This window comes from Lipotes vexillifer, unplaced genomic scaffold (assembly GCF_000442215.2).
Source record: "Lipotes vexillifer unplaced genomic scaffold, Lipotes_vexillifer_v1.1 scaffold325, whole genome shotgun sequence".
Taxonomy (NCBI): Eukaryota; Metazoa; Chordata; class Mammalia; order Artiodactyla; family Lipotidae; genus Lipotes; species Lipotes vexillifer.
The window spans coordinates 1,900,552-1,917,814 of NW_006799313.1; the positions used below are offsets into that span (position 1 = coordinate 1,900,552).

General features: G+C 46.6%; 2 protein-coding genes across 2 annotated transcripts in view; one reads left to right on the forward strand and one right to left on the reverse strand.

Moving 5' to 3' along the window:
• Positions 1–1,902: 1,902 nt before the first annotated feature.
• RBP4 (retinol binding protein 4) lies at positions 1,903–7,157 on the reverse strand. Its single transcript, XM_007471574.1, is given in 5 exon segments — positions 1,903–1,940; positions 3,409–3,621; positions 6,534–6,640; positions 6,789–6,922; positions 7,018–7,157. Coding segments are annotated over 5 exon segments (603 nt in total). The 5' UTR covers positions 7,129–7,157.
• Positions 7,158–16,266: 9,109 nt separating this feature from the next.
• Positions 16,267–17,263, forward strand: part of PDE6C (phosphodiesterase 6C) — a 64,938-nt gene continuing 63,941 nt past the window's right edge. The window contains exon 1 of the mRNA XM_007471575.1: positions 16,267–16,884. Within this exon, the coding sequence (XP_007471637.1) occupies positions 16,405–16,884 (480 nt within the window). The 5' untranslated portion in view covers positions 16,267–16,404. The remainder of the gene's footprint in view (positions 16,885–17,263) is intronic.

A 17,263-nucleotide genomic window follows, 5' to 3' on the forward strand; every position in this document is an offset into this window, starting at 1 on the left:
GGGAAAGAGAGGATTCAGGGGTGACTCCTGACAGTGATTGGACGGAGAGCAGGCAACAAAAATGGGGAAGACTGGGAGAATGGGAAATAGAAGGACCAAGAGTTTCATTTGGGGCATTTACATGTGAAACCCCAGTGAGATCCAAATGGAGAGCAGGCAGTTGGGTGCAGGGATGTGGGGTGTGGGCCTGAATATACAATGTTGGGAGTCACCAGATAGTGTTTGCAGATTTATGGTTTTATGAAATATCCCTGGGAAGAGAGAGAGAGAAGAAACCAGAGCCAGCGAGAACCCAGGGCCATGCCAGCACTTGGAGGTTGGGCCAGTGGCTGGAACAGTAGCTCAGGGCCTGGCACATAGGACATGCTCAACCAATCTTTGTCACCAAGTAAATCAGAGCCAGTAGTTGTCTTTGCTGGTGGTTTCTTGAGCAGCTTGCTTTTGAAGTAAGGTTCATTACAAGCTTGAGGACTAGAGGACAGGGATCTTTTGTTCATCTTTAGTTAATAAATTTGGTAAATTAAAGCTGCTTTTTGAAGTGATGTGTGGCTGTCTTCTGGGTCTCTGGGGTGACACCTGAAGGGCCTGGCTCTGATGGCCCCTGTTCCACGTGAAGGACAGGTAGAGCTTTCCTGTGCGTGGTCCCCTGCCTTCCCCCTTTCTGATGGGAGAACAAAGCACATAGATTTGGGGCCCCCAGGAGCCTCCGTGGCCCCCTGATATGCCAGCACCCAGGCAGAGCTCTCCTCACACATGGGAGACAGCTGCCCTTCCCTGCTTGCGACACATCTCAGAAATGTCAGCCTGGCATCCTAAGTGCTCTAGCTGAGTCCTCACTGCAGCCCATCAGGCAGACACTGTTTCCCCATATTTCACAAGAGGAGAGTGAGGCTCAGAGAAACTATACAACCAGCCCCAAATCATACAGCTAATTATATCTGAGCGGAATTTTGAAGTAACACCAAGACACTGGTACCAAAGCCCTGATGCCTTTTCAAGGTGATAAACTGAGGCTCCTAGGAGCTCCTGGGAAACTGAGGCACGTGGCTTTGTATGCAGCTATACGTTAGCGTTCACAAGTGCTGCTAATGGTGTGGGACACTGGTGTCCTGCCCCAGACCCAGCTGCTTCCCCTTTCCCGCACACTCTAGGTAGGGGCGCCATGATCCATCTCCTGATTCCCCGACGGAAGCCCACGGCCTCTTCTCCCTCAACCTTTTGCCCACAGCTGAAATAAGAAGTGAATCAGGTGCCAGAGACAATGAAGGGCTGGGGGTGCGTTTCTTAGAGCTCACCCCAACCCATGCCTCTCTGCGTCTCAGACCAGCTGGGGGTAAGCCCGCCCCCCTGCCCGCCTCCAGGGCCTGGGGCTGCCTGAGGCTGGGGTCACTGGCCTGGCCTAACCTACACTCACCTCTCTTGGCCTCAGTAGTTAAGGCCTTCCTGGGTTAACGGGGAAATCCCTTTTTCAGGAAGTTAAGAGAAGCCACATTCATTAATAATGGAGGTTAGGCACTAGAACAGGCCAAAGGTCATAAAGAGCCAGGAGAGAAGAACCCCTCCCGGTATATAAAAAGCGCATCCTACCCAGCCACCTGCAGAACTTCTCACTTCAACACAGACGCGAACACAAAAACCCAAATCACAGGAAATGGGTGACTATACATATTTTAATAAATCAAAGTCTGGAATCCTAATCCTCAAATGGTTCCTTAGAAAACTCCAGGGAACACAGACATTTGAATGCAAAGAGATTCACTTATCCCCACACATATTTTTACGTGTACTGAATGTTTTACGTTTACGTGGGGGAGGGGAGGGGAGGGGAGGGGTGCAAACTAAGAGTGGAAGGCTGAGTGAGTTAATGGGAAGTTTCCTAATGAAACGACACCCTCCGTGTTGCTACAAAATATTTCATTCTGATTCGCCATCACAGTAACCTGAAATGTAGAAAACAAAGATATTAATGACAGAAATATGGAGCTGGTGTTAAATGTAGAGAGTGAATATTCGATGACCTCAGGGCTCGGCTTTGTTCAAATGCTTCTTGTAAGGTTATAGCTAAGATGTGGCTCTAATTCATAAACATCTTCAAGGCTTTCTGAAACCCTCTGAATTTCTCTGGGGGTGATGGGGTGGGCCCCAGAGCATAGGATCTCCTGTATCAAAGTGCTGTTTTTTAACCTGTCTTAAATATGCCTCACTGCATTTCACAGGGATGTGGGTATGTCCTCCTGTTTCAGGAAGTGAGGGCCAAGTCAGCCTGACCTCAGCTACTCTGTTAGCAGTTTTATAGAGTGTTCACCATGTCCTGTGTCATACGTCACCAGGTGGTGCCACAAGGGGCTTCAGAGTCACAAAACCACTTTGGTTTGCATCCAAGTCAGCTATCTATTGAAGATCTTGGGCAACCTTCATAATCTTTCTTAGCCTCTGTTTTCTCATCTTGTAGAATGTGGATAATGAGAATACCTACTTCATGAGGTGTCTCCAGGATTAAGTGAGATAAGGCAGGCAAAGGGCTTGGTGTGGAGCCTGGCTGGGGTGAAATCCTGCCCTACACTTAGGCTGCCCTGGGTGAAACATCAAAATCTTATTTATTAACTTGTTTGGTCTGCGTTCATATCTGTTTGGTGTAGTGTGGGTTAGCTAGTTAGATGACCAACAGAGAAGTTCAGTTTTGTTCTTTTTTTCCCCCCACAATTTAGCATTACCCTATTTGGATTTTGAAACTCAGTTTCCCATGGGAGTGAGTGTCTATTCAAAATAAAATGTGCACTTTCTTCCAGAATATTACTGGATTTTAAATCAAGATCAGGCAAGAGTAATATCCATCAAAAGATTCAATGGGTGTTCCAGGGGAATCTCAAAAAAACATAAGTGAGGAAAACCAGCTAGTCAACTTACTGGATATTTAGTTCCATATTAGAAAAAGAGCATTTGTTGAAATCACTCTCTTTTGAACTTGCTATGGTGATGTCTCTCTTTAAGTTGTTTTTACACCAATGGCCACATTCAATGCCCAGCTCTTCACTGGGGCCACTCAATTCCCCAGACAATATTAATCTAGTCAAAATGGTTTTTTTGGGTAGTGCAGCCAGGAGCAAAATCATGTGACCACAGACTGAGCCTAAGGTGGCAGATAAAAAGGAAGAGTCTGTCCCCTGCAGTTTTACTTAATTAAAAGTGCCAAGGTTTTGGAAAAAGGCTTTTACCCACTCCTTCTGCATCAGCCCCATGATAAGGCCAGTGAAAGATCTGTTCAAGAGGGACGAAGACTTGGGCTCAGAGGGGGCTCCCAAGACTCCCTGTTTTCTCTTGCATGCAGATGAAATGCATCTCAGGGCATGCAGACCCAGGGACCCTTAAGGGCGAGCAGCCGGTGCCCTGTTCCCACACACCACTCACCATTGTGAGCGATCAGCCGGTACTGCCTGGCCAGGCACAGCTCCTCCTGCCTCTGCCTCACGATTCTCTGCACCTCCGGGGAAAAGCCGTTCAGGTCACGGGCGAACACGAAGGAGTAGCTGTCAGCGCAGGTGCCATCGAGGTTCAGGAGGCGGCAGGAGTACTGCACAGCATAGGTGTCGTAGTCCGTGTCAATGATCCAGTGGTCATCGTCTGCAAGGCAGAAAGCCACGGGGCCACTGCGTCTCCCTCCGCCACTCAGATGTTAAGGAAACTTACTGCCTGGCCCCAGAAGCCAGCCACTTCCCGAAACTGGATTCAGGAGTTAGGAAGCAGGAGACTACAGAGAATTCTGACAGCTCTTAGAAAACTGGGACCATGAGAAAGGATCTTGTCCTTTACAGGAAAAAATACTGGAGTCGGTGGTGGGGGGAACCTCATTCACTTTAATAATTCTTTCTCTCCCTGATAATAAATGTGATCGTATCTTTCCAAAGAACAACCGAGAATGTGCACCCATCAAAACCACAGACTAGACCTTTCTACTGATGTCTCCTCCATCTACCCTCTGACAATATCTTGTGACTTTGTGGCTGATACTGATGGCCGCCAACGTATGTCACCCCCAACAGCAGGATGAATCTTTGGCACTGATCCGTATCAGCTAGTTCCCGGTCCTCTCACTATCCACACTGCTCTCCTGCCTCTCAGTCCACTGGATGATCTGGTTCATGGCTTTTCTGGCTCCACCCTAATTCTGGCTTAGTAACCTGACTCACTTCTCCAAGCTGGCAAAAGAGGGTAGGTTCTGCCTTGAGGGCACAAGATGCCTACCCTCTGACATCAGATATTCTTTCTTAGAGCTCATACTCTTCAGAGCTCTCCTGACAGAGGCAGAGCTGAGCCCTTGAAGAATTTAGACTATATTTCTTCCTAAGACTGGGATGTAAGCCATGAAGCATAAGTGTAAAGAAAGGTGGTACTAACGTCAATAAAGACAGGATGGGGAAACCACGTTAGTAAGAATGTATGTGAGAGGTTTGCCATGGAGAAACAACAATGTGGCTATCCAAACACCTCACATTTGGTAAAATGTGTCACATCTCTGCTTAACATTCTTGTTGATGTATAACCATGACCAAGACTTTCTGAGCACTTAGTTATGTGTCAGTCACTGTATGGACACTTTCTGTGCTTTCTCAATTATTTTTCACAATGACCTGAAAGTGCACACTATCATCCCCATTTTCCAGATAAGGAAACTGAGGCACAAAGAAATTAAGTAATTCACCCAGGATCACAAAGAGCAGGACAGAACTGAGTTTCAGTCTGACTCTGGAGCCCGCATACCTAACCTCTACACCACACTGTCTCCAGGCGATAAATAAACTGGGGGCAACAGGGGATAAGAAACAAGAAATGCAAAGCCTCCGTGTCTCCATTTCACACCCAGGTCATGAGGCAAGTGATGAGCTCTGCTCTATGTCATGTTCTGTGCTGCAGGAACGCAGGGGAACCTGGATCCCCCAGCATTAAGGGTGTAAGGGAGATCGCTAATCCTTGCCTAAGTCGCCGCTGGGTGTGCCTCTTGGCTCTGAGAACCCTGGGAGTCCCTGCCTAGAAGGGGCTCAGCCCAAACCCATGCCCTGTAGGAGAGCTGCACAGCGGTCGGAGGTGAGGCCCCTCTTCGGCCCACAGCAGGCCCGCCAGGAGGAAGACTGAGCCACCCCTGAACCTCCCAGGCTTTCCCATGGGGAATGTGTCAGACACCGGGATGTGGGGGTCAGGGGCAGCCATACGACTGCTCGGCGGTGGCCATGCTCATCTGTTTGATAAGATGCAGATTCTAAAAATTAGTAACCTTGTGCCCTGTGGTACTGATTTTTGTAATCCATTATCAGAAAAGTTTATCTTTTACTCGAAATGGATCACTTTAGGAAGTTTTGCTGCGTTATTTGAAAAAAATTTTATTACCTCTAAGGATAAAAGCTTTTTTCCCCTCGTTGAATAGCAACTCCGTATGTACAGTGTAAATCAATACTGAAGATGAAATTCGATAAAAAAAAAAAAAAGTAAAAGCTCATCTAACACAACTGTAGAGGAATTCAAGGAGTGCGCGCCCCGTATAGATGGGCTACGTGCAAGGACACTCCTGCCCTGGCTCACCAAGCTCAGCGTCCCCCTGAACAGCCCTCTGCGGCCCATCTCCCAGGAGAGTTCCAACAGTATTCTGTAAAACTGTAAAAGCTGGTTTGTATTAGGAGTCCCTGCTGTTCAGGGCCACCTAATCCTGACCTGGGAGCTGGAACCCCTGGCTTCTGACACTGGCTCTCAACAAACTTGTTGCGTGACCTTGGACAAAGCCCTACCTTCTCTTGACCTCAGTTTATTCATCTGCATGTTGAACCCCCCTTCACAGGGTTAACTCTCCATCTCTGTGGTTCCGTGATATGTCCCCCGTGGCACATGTATGCTCTCGAACATCTACATCAGGCTGAATTTTAGGATGCTCTTCTGAGAGTCCTTAACACCCTGCTCCCCATGTGAGTTTCAGGGCTTGGGAGAAAGGGAAGAGGTCACTGTCACCCAGAGCACTGTGCCTGGCTCAGAATCTCAGCATCGGCAGGTAGGGCACCTTGGAGTGAGTCAACCCTGTGCATAAATGCTCCCTGCATCCTTGGATGAGAGTCTCTGAGCCTCTGCTGGGCCCCTAGTAGTCAAGCTGTTTCAGGGATTCAGCCTAAAGAAGTGGAGGAAATGCAAAACCAGGTTGGGTGGTGATGTGAGTTGGGCCTTGAGGAGGTGGGTGGTCTAAGTATGGAGAAGGCCACACCCCCTGGCACACTGGCCGTATGGGTAAATGGCAGGAGGAGGTCACGTGACAGGCCCAAGAGCCCTTTGAGCTCGGGCCAGGTTTTTGAGCTGGGGGATGGGGTGGGCGCAGTGAAGGGGCCTCTTCACTGCGCCCATTTGCAGCTTCACCCCTCTAGCTTTAAGCCCTGCTGAGACTTCTGGTTGCTTACAGACCTTTCTTCCCAAGGGTGCCCCTGGAGGAGAAACGCAGCCTTTTGGCTATAGGTATGTCTCCCATCCCCCAAGACAGTCCCACTAAGCCGACTACTTACTTCCTTTCTGGAGAAAGGACGCTACGCCCCAATACTTCATCTTGAACTTGGCAGGGTCCTCGGTGTCTGTGAAGGTGCCCAGCATGTCTGCGCACAGGTCCCAGCTACTGCAGAAGCCAAGGGGATCATGAGCCAGGCTGGGCGAAGGGCTGCCTGCATCCCACCCCGGGTGCTCCCGTCCCTCCCCAAACAGGGTTTGGCGCTCAGCCTGGGGGACCCTGCAGCGCAGAGCGCAGCCCCCCATAGGTCACTGACTTAAAGAGACGGACTCGGCCCTTGGCCGTGGCTGTCATGTGGCCATTCTCATTCATGAACTGGGCGACGATGTTGTCCTGCAGAAAGAGGCCCTTGGGGTCCTTCTTGGCCATGGCGTACCAAGTGCCGGAGAACTGGGGAAGGGAGTAGAGCAGCGTTTGGTGTCCGGGAGCGCATGGCCGGCCGCCGGTAAAGGGGAACGGGGCGCATCCGGGACGCAGATACCTACGCGAGCCTTGTCGAAGTTCTCTTTGACTCGGAAGCTGCTCACCCGGCAGTCGCGCTCCGCCCGGGCGCTGCCCAGCGCCGCCAGTAGCACCAGCGCCCACACCCACTCCATCTTGCTCAGGAGTCCGCCCTGAGGGAACCGCGCGCCGTGAGCGCCTGGCGGCCGGACCAGCCGACCCGTCACTGCCAGTCCCTAGACCCCATCCCGCCCGCGCCGAGCCCTCATCCCGCCGGCCCCCGGTCCCCCATCCCTCCTGCCCCCGTACCCCCATCCCGTTCATCCCGGCCCCCCGTCCCTCCCGCGCCTGCCCCCCGGTCCCGCCGGGCCGCCGCTCACGGTCGGGAGCTGCGCTCAAGCCTGGTCGCGGGTCCGGGCGCGCGTGGAGCTAGGGAGGCGAGCTGGGGCCGCCCGGCCGCATTATATAAAGCTCCGGGGGGAGGGGGTCGCGCTTTCGTAACTGCGCGGGATGAAAGACCGAGGGGGAGGCGCCGGGGCCGGCGGGCCAGGACTTGCATAACGCGCCCTGACTCACCGCCGCCCGGGCGCGGGGAGGGTGCCTTTGGGCGAGAGCCTCACCTCCAGCGCCGCCCGGGGCTTGTGGAGCTGCCGCGCGGGGTGGCCTCGGCGGAGCCCAACTCTCCGGCGGCGGCGAGCCGCGGGAACCAGCCCTGGCCTAGTTACCCAACACGGGTGCCAGCGGCCGCCAGCTGCGGCCTGGGGTGGCCTCGGGGCCCAATTGCTCTGGCCGGAGGCTCAGGTCGGTCTGGCGGGAAGACCGTGGCCTCCCAGAGCGAGGGGCATCTGCGGTGCTGCCCGGTGCGTTAGTGCCTGGGCCGGGCCGTGCGCAACTGGCCCCTCGGCCCTCTGAGGGCTACTTGTGCAGCGGTCTGGGACTGTTTCCGCCAAGTAGTTTTTCATTTTATAAAGGATGTCTTTTACTCTCTTTCAGGGGAGTTGTGGTGCTCTCTGGATCAATATTTGTTCTTTAGTTTCAACATCTTTAGAAGCATTAAAACCCTCCCTGTTAAATATTCTCCAGAAACGCAACCCTGGTAGGACAGGAAATATTTTAGCAACCTCGGTGGTCGCCTACTTACTCTGTGGCACTTCACTCAAGCCACTTGGAAACACACCTACCAGTTGTTTATGCTGCAATTTTATTTCAAAGCCAGAATGGAATTTTGTTTTGTTTTCAAAACAGCTAAGGTGAATTGACTGAGGAGAGAAGAGGGGGAGGTGAACAAACTCTATAACGTCAATGGACAATTAAGTCAAAGTGCTGTGACTAGCTGTGTGATTTTGTGCAGTCATGGCACAATTCACTGACCGTGTTTTTCTCTTTCTATTCAGAGTTAAGAGCTCCTCTACTCTGACCAAAGCAGTCAGAAGATGCAGCTTTGGACTGAATGAGAATTAGAGATATGGCAAAGAGCTATTTTTTTGTAAAGACGCCTCTGCTGTACAGTATCAGCTGTGTCTCCATGGCCCAAACTGGAAAGGACCGCGATGAATTTGGTCCATTTTGCTACCGCCAGACCTGAAATAAGAGCGGGTGGAGGTAGAGGAGGGTGGCTGCCAAACAGAGAAATAAAGACTTGATGGTCTTTACAGGGCATTGGGGTTACTTCTGAGCCTCCTGAAAAAAAAAAAACACCTGTGGCTCCTGCCACTTTCCTGTGACTCTCAGGCTGTCTTGGGAGTGCCAACAGTGATGCAATTAACTCCTTACTGCCTCCTTCTTGCTGCTAAGAAAGCCCTGTTTCAGGCCTACCAGCTAACTAGGAGGTCTTCTGGTGAGGTTAATTTTATCACAAGATGTATAATCCCAAACAGCTCAAATAAGGTCTGCTCCAGAGCTACTCCTGCAGGAACCCCACGTGTGGCCATACATGTGGTAGTACCTATGCTCCCTAGGTGGGAAAGGACTTTAGGGTACCTCTCTATCTCGTGTCCAATGCGTGGATCCCCTCTTTGACATTCCAAAGTAGAGATCTATCAGCCTGTCCTCCAGCACCTCCAGTGATGGAGAGCTCCTGGCTGAACCCAATTGCCTTTGGACCGTTATGACTGCCAGAAAAGTTCTCCTCATTCTCCCAGCCATTGTCAACTGTTTCTTCCAGAGCGTATTCTTGGGGTCCTTGCTCGTGCCATATGTTAAATAAATATAGGGGATTTCAATGCATTTTTATGGTGCTTGTTTTTGCAGCAATACGTTTTTATTTATTTGTTAGATGCTTAAAAGTTGATGTAACTGTTCTTCCTCCCCCACCCCCCTCTCTTTTAATGATAAATCATGAACCTTGGTGTCCCAGACACCAGCAAAGAAAAACAGTTTGTTGGCATGCTCACTCGAATTTCTTCATGATTATAAACATGTGAGTACAGGTCAACTAGTGTTTTTAAATTCGGTGCTTTGAAATTTATCTTCATAAAATAATTTTTTATATATGCAGATGTGTGTATAATGTCAATAGGAAAAGTGTTCACAGTGATTACCTGTGTGATAGGATTAGGGACATTTAAAGGTTTATTACTGATTTGTACCTTTTTCGTAATTTCCAGATTTTCCTACAGTGAAAATATTTAATCAGAAAATAAAACAAATATTCTCTTTGCAAAAATTTTTCTTTTTTTCTTCTAGAAGTAAAATTATGGTCTAAATTACAACTTATGGACTGTATATAATATACACAAAAGTTCATTGCCCTGTCATACTTCGTGGAGAGACAGACCATGTTTCCTTCATCTTGGTATCCACCCCACCCCCAACTTTTCCACAGGATTTCTCAAGAGACTTACACATAGTAGGTGCTTGCTCAATAGATATTGATTTAATTTGTTTTACTGAAATCAGTCACTTTAGGTAAGCTTTATAAAATACTTATCTAAAAAGACCTGGTCAGAGGTCACTCTTTCTAAAATATAATTTCCCAGGATTTAACAACTGGAGCAGAGATGGCTAGCTGTCCTTTCACCAAAAAAGTTTTCACTTCCCTTCCATGGTGTAGAGTTGTTGGAAAGAAGCCACCCTGCCAGAGGGCACCTCCTCACTTCCTGCAGCTCTGTAAGATCACATGCCTATGTTCTGGTCAGTGGAATGTGGACGAAAGTGCTGTGTGTCATTCCCAGACGGTGCTTATAAAAGCTGCCGGTCTAATTGTCCTTGCTGTCTGTCTTTCCTCATCTGCTGGCTGGTGAAGCCTCCATCAACCTGGGACCCCACCAGTGATTATCTTTATGTGAATGAGAAATAAACTTCCATTTGATTAAGTTGCTGGGATTTAGGGGTTACCTGTAACAGAAGCTAGCGTTACCTTAACTAATACAGCAGCAAGCAAGTCACTAACTCCTAGGAAATAGTGAAAAGTGTTTTACCCTAATTGAAAAAAAGAACTAATGCAAGAAATTTATGTCCTTAGCCTCATAAAAATTAAGCATGTCCAACTAGTTCCATTTTGTACAAACTGACATTTACATCCACATCCTGACAGAGAGGCCAAGAAAAATTAATAACAAGGAAATTGGGTAGCATTTATCTTCTGACTGCATTTAAAAGATGTCAAAATAATCGGTGGGAAAATGGAAAGATTAGTTATTTAGCCAATGTTTTCAGGTACAAAAAGTCAAACTAATTTTTTTCATAAAGATTTTTTCAGTGATTACAAAGCCATCAGTCCGTTTCATCAATCTCGCTGAAAATAACATGGATTCCACCAAATGAATTATCTCTGAGATACCTGGTCATGACCATCAATTTGGTGCAGGCAAAAGCTCTCATGAGAGCAAATGTGCAAGGTGAGAGGGCCCTTTGTGGTTAACTGTCATGATGTGCCTGAAATCCCTGCCATTAGAGGATGTCTTTTGGTGATGAATAATGGTAGGAGCAGAGAATTTGGCTAAAGTGGAGCTGAAGAGCGGGTCCAATATAATGATCCAAAATACACATGGTTAGCCCAGTATATTGTTGTGAGTTTTATGTTAGTGCTTCAACCTCATGTGCATTTTTTTTGGGGGGGGGGAGCTGTTAAATAAGCATTACTTCCTGCAGAAATAGTTAACTGCAGTGGAAAATTTTAGCAATTAAATATTACATGTGTTCATGAATATAGTATACTATTGGAAAATGTAAATTTGTTAAGCAGAAAGATTAAGGAAGTTAAACCATTCTTTGATATATCTGTAGGCTTTTAAAATGAGTTCCTGGAATTTTAATTTAATTCTTGTATTGGTGTTTAACATTTTATTATATAGGTCTAGATTTTAAATTCCTCAAAGGAAAAGTCTTGTATGTTCCTCTGTAGGAGCTATTATGGTATCTTGTACACCTCATGGGTGTATTTTAAAATTTATTCCTATTTAAGCTCGTAGTTTGGGGTAGGTCACTATCACTAGCTGTGTGACCTTGAGCAAGTTATTTAATTTCTCTGTGCTTCGATTTCTCACCTGTAAAATACAGATAATAATATACACACCTCATAAGGTTATTGTTAGGATGAAATGAGATGATATATATATAAGGGTCTTAGAAGGGTGCCTGGCACAGATTATATATTATAACGTTAGCTTTTTTTTTTTTTAACATCTTTATTGGAGTATAATTGCTTTACAGTGGTGTGTTAGTTTATGCTGTATAACAAAGTGAATCAGCTATACATATACATACATCCCCATATCTCCTCCCTCTTGTATCTCCCTCCCACCGTCCCTATCCCACCCCTCTAGGTGGACAAAAAGCACCGAGCTGATCTCCCTGTGCTATGCGGCTGCTTCCCACTAGCTAGCTATTTTACATTTGGTAGTCTATATATGTCCATGTCACTCTCTCACTTCGTCCCAGCTTACCCTTCCCCCTCCCCGTGTCCTCAAGTTCATTCTCTATGTCTGTGTTAAAGTTAGCTGTTCTTATGATCACTTTTTAATTATCACTACTTGTGGCTTGTCTTTCTAAAAATATTCTGTGTAAATGGAATGGAGTTTTCACATCAATTTAGTTATTGTTTCTGAGATGCTTTGTCTAAATAAATGATTGTCAATGTCTGTAACATCTAAGATATTGGTCTTTTTCCTCGTTCTTCCCACGAGTTACTGTTCTATTTTTTAAAAACTTGTTCTTTAAACGAACTGGAAATGCTGATATAAATGGTGAAGTTTAACAAAGTCAACAATTATTTTGTAGTGTTAAAAATTTATTCTTAGTGTCTGTTTGGTCATTTTAAAAATATTACATTTTCTTAAATTTTGTTTTTTCAGTGCTTAGGACAGAGACACAAAAGTCTTGTCAACACGGGACAGAGACTCTGCAAGGACTACCCCAGAAAAAGAGCAGCAGGGACGATGGGATTCAGTCAAGGACAGGGGAGGAAGAGAAGGATATTTGTGAGTGCACTAGAAGGCTGGGTTCCAGTATTTCCCTTAAAAAATTATTTGTCTGTATCAAATGTCATCCAATACACAGAGTAGTCAGAAGTGCTCCCTCTTTCTTGCTTGCCTTTTCTAACTAATCAATTCCCTTGTCCTGTTGATTGTTGCCTGAAATTATGTCTCACATTTGTCCCTTCCTTTTTCATTCCCAAGCACCCTCGCCCATAGCCTGTGAGAATAGCCTTAAAAACTTTGTTTATAATGAATGAATTTCTTTACTATATAAATTATATATGTTCATTGTAGATACTTTAGAAAAATCAGGTAAGCAAAAGAGAAGAAAAAAATTATTATATTGAATTCCACCACTTTGGAATAATCACTTAACATTTTGGTATACACACCTCCATATATGTATGTGTGTATGTGGAATCATACTGCAATAGTATCTTGCAATTTATTGCACATAATAAATATCTGTTCATATCAATAAACAGACCTTTACAATAGGATTATTAATTAATGTATGGCTTCCTATTGTATGACTATAATGCCATTTATTTACTCAACCTCCTAGGCTATTTCTAATCTTTTCCATTTATAATTGTGCTTTTGATGAATGCCCCTGTAACTACATTAATCATATACAGCCTTAATTACTTTTTTAATTAAGAAGAAAGAAGACTTGCAGGGTCAAAGAAGAGTTGCAGGGTCAAAGCCTGTACACATTTTTAGGGTATTTGATAATGAACCAAATGCAATATAGCTTCTTAATTTGTATCCTAATGTCCAGTATTTCTTTTCTCCAAGTCACCTTTTTAAGCACGACCAGATTAAGTTTGTAGAGAAGAGCCCTAATGTCATTTCTTACCCCTAAGAGTTTCCAGGGTTCAGAATCCTCAGCTAGCCTTTGAGGCCCTAATCTGGGCCCAACCTACTTTTCTAGATTCATCTCTCACTAGTCCCCCTGTTACTCTGCATTCTATGCTGTTGCTTCTGCTGTTACCACTACCTGGCTCACACTCGATTTCTACTCCGTCTCTACCCAGTCTAGATATGATCCCATATCCACATCACATAAATTCTCATAGCTATATGTGTGTACCTTACTTCTGGCTTTTATCCTATTCTGTTCTGTGCTTCATGACTTTTTGTGTCCTAATAGTATCTCCTTTGCTACACCACTAGTGCTTGTACAGCTGCAGCCAAGGCTTATTCAGCCCCTGTGTTCAGTCAGGATTGATTTGGTTATGCTGCAGTAACAAACAACCCTCACATCTCAAAGGCTGAACACAAGAAAGATTTATTTCTTACTCATGCTACATGTCCATCTTAGGTCAGCAGGGGCCTTTGTTCCATGACATCCTCACTCAGGGATTCATGAGGCCCCTACATCTGGAACTGGCATGGCAGCAGGGAGAAGGGGGAGCTCCAGGGTCTCACTCTGGCAATTGATTGTTCCTACTTGGAAGAGATGTTTATGCTCACAACCCGTAGGTCAAAATTAGTCACGTGGCCCTACTGCGGGAGGAGGACAGAGAATAATCTTCCCATACAACTAGGAGGAGAGGAAAATCAGAGAAAAGGGGAACATGGAGTCTCTACCACAGGAGCTAGTATGATGTCTTGCTTATAGTGGACCATCAGTAGACACGTATTGGAAGAACAATTAAATGAATGAACGTAAAAGTAGTTAATGGACTTCCCTGGTGGTTCAGTGGTTAAGAATCCGCCTGCCAGTGCAGAGGACACGGTTTCGATCCCTGGTCTGGGAAGATCCCACCTGCTGCGGAGCAGCTAACCCCATGTGCCACAGCTACTGAGCCTGTGCACCACAACTACTGAAGCCCGTGCGCCTAGAGCCCGTGCTCCGCAAGGAGAGAAGCCACCCCAATGAGAAGCCCGCGCACTGCAATGAAGAGTAGCCCCCACTTGCTGCAACTAGAGAAAGCCCGCATACAGTAACAAAGACCCAGCTCAGCTAAAAAATAAAAGTAGTTTTCAAAACACAGAATGCTGACTATAAAAGAATATGCTTCATTTAAATATTCATTTTCATTTTTATAAGTAGAGGAATGTAAACATATATGGGCATTTTGTTTTTCTTTCCATACACAGATTTATACCTCAAGTATAAATGTGTATGGGATATAGGTATGTGTTTTTGTCTCTCTGTGTGTAAAGAGGAGCGGATGGGGATTGTGAGCACACACATGCTTTTGAGAGAAGTAGGAACTGCACTGTCACACAGAACAACCAGGGAGAAAGAGTGTCCGCAACTGTGTTAGAAGAAGATGGATGGTGGTCCCATAGGTGTGACTCAGCTGACTCAACTCCTTTCTCTTAGGAGATAAACGTGTGCATTATTCTAATTATAATGAGATGCTACTAGGATATTATGAAGTAAACAGTGATCTGAGGAGGACCTTCCTGAGACTAGACTTGGGTGTGACATGACAGAGGGAGGTGCAAGAAAGGGTGTGTGCTTGATAAGACCCTTTGAGGGAGCAAGTGGACTCAACCACAGGAAGTGACATGGTTCAACAAATGCAAGTATGGGTTCTGTTGCCCTGGGAAAACCATGTTCCCATCAAGAATCTCTTATCTCTTGACCTAGAACCTGAAGCCTCAATGGATCTCTTCTTCTTTTCTGTCTAAGAAGACCATTATCACTCTAGCGAGGTAAGCATTAGGTCTAGAGAAATAAATGAAACCCATAGCCTTGCTATTTTTGAAGTGGATTTAAATGTGGGTGAAACAGTAACTTTTGGAGTCACTGTAACTGTTACGTATGTTTTCATTCAAGAGAATTCTCCATATAAAGTTTATAGCTTTATTGAAATGCTTAAAAGACCTCTGACTAAATTTGAAATCAGCCTGTAAATATTCAAGGAAATTGGTTCATGAAAAGTGTAGTTCAGCTTATTAGTTGCATAATAGTGTTTAAATATTTGGGAAAATGTGCTTAATCTATGTAAAAGCTTGATAACCCGAACATTAAACAAAAGTAAGTAGTGGCAAGTGTTTTTTCCGTGCCAGAAGCCCCCGAGATGTGAAAGATCTTAGCAACAGACAAGACAGGTATTATCCAGTAGATTTAACCGACTGTACCTTGGAGCAAAAAGGCATGAGGTCTGGCTATTACTGTTGAAAACAAAATCCAAATTAATATGCTTAGCAGGAAAACCTAGTTGGCAGCTGCATGGGTTGCCTTTTATGATCATGTCTTTTGACAAGGATTATTGTATAAATTGCGGCTTGATTAGGCTTGAATCATGGGCAAATATTTTTCCATGTTCACCTCTCTAGAATAAGCCAAAGGTTTGTTCCCTTAAAACATTTCTGAGGTCAAGTTTTTAAATGAGGGGAACTGAGAGGTGAGGATTTAAAAAAAAGAGCAGGCCAAGCAATCTGGCTGATCATAGGACTTTTAAGAAAAGGAAAGATTAATATTCGATTTTATGTTGTGTTATGCTAAACCCTTCCAACTCCCCCAAATGATCATTCAAGTTGCCATATAAACAAACAGACATTTCCGAGGTCTAAATAGTTTTATTTCATAGAGCTATCATGAAAGAACAAGTGGTATTGTCAATGCCTATGGAATATAATTAATGGATATATCCATGATTCTTCTCGTCGCCGACAGCAGCCACGGTTCAGCTATTTTTCTGGAATGGTCACTTTGACTTGCTACTTGGCTGGCTGATCTAAGATGCTCTGCGGGTTCTCTGAGGACTTATGAGCTAATAATGCTTAGGGATTTCGTGTCCTGAAGAACTCTTTAATCCCATGCTTCCTGAATCCCACTCTAAGCCAGGACCTTCTGTCATATCCCAAGAGTTACAAGTCATTTGAAAGCTCTGCTAAACAACCTTTCTGCTCAGCCTTTGGGAGTTCTGTGAGGTGCCCCTTAGGGCTTTCCCGGTATCTTTGACCAGGAGGTACCTCTTTGTTGGCACTCTGCCTCTGGTGGTGCTCTGAGGGTCTTCCATTCTGGACAAGAGCAGCAAAGCAAGCCACGCCATGGGTGAGATCAGCCAAGAGACGGTGGAGAAATACCTGGAGGACAACCCTCAGTTTGCCAAGGAGTACTTCGACCGGAAGCTGCGGGGTGAGGCGGCGGGAGAAATCTCGGAGCCCGGTGGTGCGCAGGCGCTGGCCCGTGCGTCCTTCCCGGGCCTGACGCTGGTGGAGGAGGCGGCCCTGTGCCTGGAGCTGCTGGAGGCCCTGCAGGAGGAGGCCGGCAGCGTGGAGCTGGCGGCGCACAAGGCCCTGCAGAGGCTGGCGCAGCTGCTGCGGGCGGACCGCTGCAGCATGTTCCTGTGCCGGGCGCGCAACGGCTCGCCCGAGGTGGCCTCCAAGCTGCTCGACGTCACCTCCACCTCCAAGTTCGAGGACAACCTGGTGGTCCCCGATAGAGAAGTTGTTTTTCCACTGGACGTCGGGATAGTGGGTTGGGTTGCTCACAGGAAGAAAACCTTCAATGTCCCAGATGTGAAAAAGGTAAGTGGCCTGATGGTGACAGTGCAGTGGAGAGGAGGTCTTGGTGGCATCGGGGAGGAACACTGGGAAGGAGAGCGGGGGTCCAGGGGCCATCCTCGTGACATTGGCTTGGCAGGGGAGTGGGTGGCGGGGAAGAGGAGCACCTGGGCCGAGAGTTGCCAGATTTAGCAAATAAAATTACAAGATTCAGGGCTTCCCTGGTGGCGCAGTTGGTTGAGAGTCCGCCTGCCGACGCAGGTGACACGGGTTCGTGCCCCGGTCCGGGAAGATACCGCATGCCGCGGAGCGGCTGGGCCCGTGAGCCATGGCCGCTGAGCCTGCGCGTCCGGAGCCTGTGCTCCGCAACAGGAGAGGCCACAACAGTGAGAGGCCCGCGTAC